Consider the following 4,617-nt stretch of genomic DNA (forward strand, 5'->3'; position numbering starts at 1 on the left):
CCCTGGACGCCACCACCAGGGGACTAGCAGAGCGAGCCCTGCTGCGGGCCTGGAGTCGCCTCGCTGCGCTTGGCGTCAGTTAAATGGAAACGTTTAATGTGAGGCCCCAGCGACACATCGCAGAGCCCACACATGTCCCCCCACATTTCCATGTAAATGAGCAGCTGGGACGCGAAGTACACACAGCCCCTCGCACTTACTTACACACGGGGTTCACTGCCCACACGGCCCTCTCCTCTCCAGACACGAGCTCTGTTCCTGTCTCTCCCGTCCTCCCTCGCCCTCCCTTCCCGTCCCCCACCCTTCCCCAGTGCCCCCTGGAAACTGAAGGAGCCCCCCGCCGTCCCCAGCAGGTAAGACAAGGGCCTCAGACACAGCATCACATCCCGTGTCAGGAGGAAGCGAATTCCTGAAGAGAGGAGGCAGGAGGCAGGAGGCAGGAGGCAGGAGGCAGGAGGCCGGGAGGAGGGCTGGCTGGGCAGGGAGCACACGCCCTGGGCCCCAGCCAGGCCCGGCTGCGGCGGGAATTAGGTTAGACTCCTCCTCCCTGCGTCCTGACGGGTGTGCAGGTGTGCGGAAGGTGGGATGAGGTGTCTGTCACATTCTACCCGGACTGGAGAACGTGTCAACAGCGCGAGGGGCTCTGCGTATTAGAGTCGGGGTCCTGGGGCGGGGAGTGAGCGGGAGGAGGCATGAGGGCCCTTCTGGGGGGACCAGGTGACCTCCAGTGTCCCCCCACGCTCCCCCCAGGGCACCCTCACAACTGGCCCAGCGCCCTTCCGCCTGGATCCTGGCATCTCCTACATAGAAACCCCCGCACCCCCTCGGTCCCTCATCTGCACTGTCCCACCTCACACTCAGCACCGCCCCAATGTTCACGGAGCTGGTGCTGGTGCAGCGGCCACGCTGGGCCCTTCCCGTGTCCTCTGAAGGCTCCTCGCTCGGTCCCAGGAAGCGGACGTGTCACCCCGCCTATGGGGGAGGGGAGGAAGGCCCAGGGGGGCTTGGAGGTGGGATAAACTCACTACCCACGCCTTAGATGGCTAATACCCGTGACGTTCCTGCCGGGCCTTGGGCCTCCGCAGGTTTAAAGAGGTGGATGTGAAGGCGAGGAGCCCTTCTGGCCTCGATCCTGGCATCTCCTACATAGAAACCCCTGCACCCCCTCGGTCCCTGGTCTGCACTGTCCCACCTCACACTCAGCACCGCCCCAATGTTCACGGAGCTGGTGCTGGTGCAGCGGCGCTGGGCCCTTTCCGTGTCCTCTGAAGGCTCCTCGCTCGGTCCCGGGAAGCGGGCGTGTCACTCCGCCTATGGGGGAGGGGAGGAAGGCCCGGGAGGGCTCGGAGGTGGGATAAACTCACTACCCACGCCTTGGATGGCTGATACCCGTGACGTTCCTGCCGGGCCTTGAGCCTCCGCAGGTTTAAAGAGGTGGATGTGAAGGCGAGGGGATGAGTGTAACAGGGGTACAGACGTGCCCCCCAGAGCACCCCCTCGATGACAGGACAGGGGAGCCAGTCAGCTGAGCCGGGGGATGGGGGGGTGTTGAGAGGATGCACTTCAAAGAGAGGCGTCCGAGAGGGGCAGGGAAAGCCCGCTTGCCTCAGTTTCCCCCCCGGCTCTGTTCCCCTTTCCCACGGCTGAGCTGAGGCCGCCCTGGCGCACTGAGCCAGCGGCACTGTCTGCACCCGCCCTGGGCGGGAGGAAGGAGCAGCCCCTACCTGGGAGGAGGCTGCCGGGTCACCACCCAGCACACCACGTGTGAGCCCCTCCCACCCACCCGAACGGCCATTGCTCTCCTCTCTGAACGTAAGTCCCTCGGCCAGCGGCACACAGCTGGCCAACGGCACACAGCTGGCCGACGGCACACAGCTGGCCGATGGTGAGCCGGGTACGAGCCAGGCCCGAGCCAGGTCCGCCCATCCCCAAGGCCCATGCTCTGAACCTCCGTCCACTGCCTTGCAAGCAGCACGTGGGCAAAGAGCCATGAGACCCCGACTGTGCCCGGGAGCTCAGAGATAGGGCACGTGAGCCCGGACAGGCCTGCCCTCTGCCCCCTGCTGTGGCCACAGCCTGGGCCAAAGGCACAGAGAGCGTGGATCTCAGACGCAGGAGTCACATTCAGACCCCCCCCTCCCACTAACGAAGAGACACAGGCAGCTTCTCCGACGCCTGGGCTGGGCCACGTGGCTCAGAGACCCTCCCCTGCTGAGAGCCCAGGCGAGAGGAACGGGGTGACCACAGCCAGGACCAGGTCCAGGCGGCATAGGGTCCCACAGCCCAAGCCGAGGCCCCTCTGCCCCCACGTCCACGCGCGAGGTGGCAGGATGCCTGGAACAGGGACCCGGGGCGCCCTCCACGCTGCTGGCTCGCAGGCCTCCGTCCTCACCCACAGACACGCACCGACCCCACACCCTCTCCCCAGCGAGATACCTTCTGTGCGGATGGTGAACGGGGAGTCCCCCGGGCGCCGCGCGGAGAACTGGCCTCCCAGGGACGTCATCAGGAAGCAGAGCGAGAAGAAGCCGATGCCCAGGACGAAGAGCCTGCGGGGAGCAACAGGGGGTCAGGGCGGCCAACACGCCCTCCCTCCCGTGAGGCCCGCCCAGCCCACTGGCTGCGTGAAGTGAAAGGGGATGGTGACGGTCAGGGGCCGAGCTCGGCCAGGTCTCCCATCGGCACAGGAGGAGCCGCTGAGCGACCACATGGCCAGCCGTGCGGGGCGAGGATGCAAACCGAGGCCTGAGCTCCGGCCTCCTCAGCAAAGGCCCTCTGAGCGTGGCCCCCAGACCACGGCCGCGGCCTGGAGATGTGGGAGGCATAGTTTCTGAGCCCACCCTGGGGTTACTGAGTCAGACACTTGCGGGGGGCGGGGGAGCACTGAGCTTTCTGAGCTCTCAGCAACGCTGAGACCCGCTGAAGTTTGAGAACCGTTCGTGTGTAGACGGTTCAGCAGGACCGAGGCCGGCCAGAGGGCAAGGCCAAACCCACCCGCTCAGCCCTGTGCACAGGCCCGGCCGCAGCAGTCTGTCCTGGGTGTGCGACCACCCCCTTATCCTGTTCAAGGGGGTGGGGTGTGCAGCAAGCTCCAGAAGGGCAGGGCCGTGGGGCCGCCTTCTGTGCCCAGACTCTCCCTAACCCGCATCTTCACCAGGCAGGCACGCGGTCGGCGGTCAGCCTGTGCCGTGGACTGGTCAGTGTGAGCCAACAGCTGTTGGGGTGTCACACAGGCGTGTGCTGTCACAGAGGTCAGGAGAGCTGGCCGAACGACTGCTGTTCATGCTTCACCACCGAGTGACTGGCTATTTCCCAGGTGCCAGGCACCAACGCCGGCCCAGGGACCAAGGAGCCACCCTCAGGTCCCCAGCCCCAGCCCCTGCAGCTTTCGTACCAGATCCTGGGCCCACACAGGAGAACTGTGCTCCCAGCATAGTCCTGGGGTGGCCAGAGGCGGCAGCTGTTCTGGGATTTTATCTTTTTTAAAAAAAATATTTTTTAATTGGTTTCAGAGAGGAAGGGAGAGTAAGAGAGAGAGAAACATCAATGATGAGAGAGAATCATTGATCAGCTGCCTCCTGCACACCCCTCAGTGGGGATGGAGCCCGAAACCGGGCATCGAACCGGGAATCGAACCGTGACCTCCTGAACTGAGCCACGCTGACCGGGCTGCTCTGGGACTTTAAATCGATCCAAGAACTGGATGAACCAACAGAGCTGAAAGGGGATCCCTCCCACCCCCAGGTCAGGTCAGGCTAAGAAACCCCATCTCACATGGAGCCATGCTCACCATGCGGAGCCCCCCAATCACCCCAGAGGCCTCCAGCCCTCTCACCGCCACCCCATCCTCAAGCCCCATGTTTGTCTGTCTCTCCGTGCAAGACCGGCGTCATGCATTTTAATCTTCATTGTTGGAAGCTGGCAGAGCAGTATTTAATTAAAACCTGGTCCATTAAAGAAAACACATCGTTGCCGAAGAAAATAAAAGCAACACCAGATTCCCACCCATGTTTAAAGGAAGCTGTTCAAGACCAAATCAGAGAAGGGGCAGGACCCGAAAGCCGAGAGGGGCGGGGGGCTTCCTCCCGGAGACAACGGCACAGGACACGGCTCCCTCACTGTCCACCCCCCAGCCCGGGGGAGCCAGGCCCTGGGATCCCCCAGACGAGAGCCGGCCGCCACAGGGACCGTGTGAGAGAGATGGTCGCACACCCAGGAAGGTCCTCCCAGCCTGAGGACCAGGATGGACCCTCCAGCTTCTCGGCCCTCCCTCTCCCTCCCTCCCCCAGCCATGGTGCTGCCCTGAGAGCTGGGGGCCTGAGCTGCCAGGGCCCCAAGACCGGCATGAGCAGGTGTCTAGCCTGGAGCCCAGAACCTGAAGTGCCCACACACCCCGCCTGCCTCTCTCCCCGCCGGACCCCAGTCCTGAGGCCAGTGCCGCCTGCCGTGAGGACCGCGTGGAGGAGTGACATGGCTGGAGGCTGCCCCCATCTTTAGGGACACAGAGACCCACTGAGGCCCTGAGGTGAAGGTACACATCTTGGGGGGAGGGAAGCCTGTGCACCCCCAGAGCTTGAAAGAACCAGGGCAGGACCCCAGGGATGCAGCGGGGAGATG

The 4,617-nt window shown here is 64.1% G+C and overlaps 1 protein-coding gene across 1 annotated transcript in view; it reads right to left on the reverse strand.

The window, feature by feature from the left end:
- The window catches only part of MGAT5B (mannosyl (alpha-1,6-)-glycoprotein beta-1,6-N-acetyl-glucosaminyltransferase, isozyme B), a 55,683-nt gene extending 52,769 nt beyond the window's left edge, over positions 1–2,914 (reverse strand). Inside the window, exon 1 of the mRNA XM_014531734.1 lies at positions 2,437–2,914. Coding sequence (XP_014387220.1) covers positions 2,437–2,506 — 70 coding nt within the window. The 5' untranslated portion in view covers positions 2,507–2,914. The remainder of the gene's footprint in view (positions 1–2,436) is intronic.
- Between the last annotated feature and the right edge of the window lie 1,703 nt (positions 2,915–4,617).

The sequence above is a fragment of the Myotis brandtii genome, unplaced genomic scaffold (genome assembly GCF_000412655.1).
Source record: "Myotis brandtii unplaced genomic scaffold, ASM41265v1 scaffold825, whole genome shotgun sequence".
NCBI classification, from domain to species: domain Eukaryota; kingdom Metazoa; phylum Chordata; class Mammalia; order Chiroptera; family Vespertilionidae; genus Myotis; species Myotis brandtii.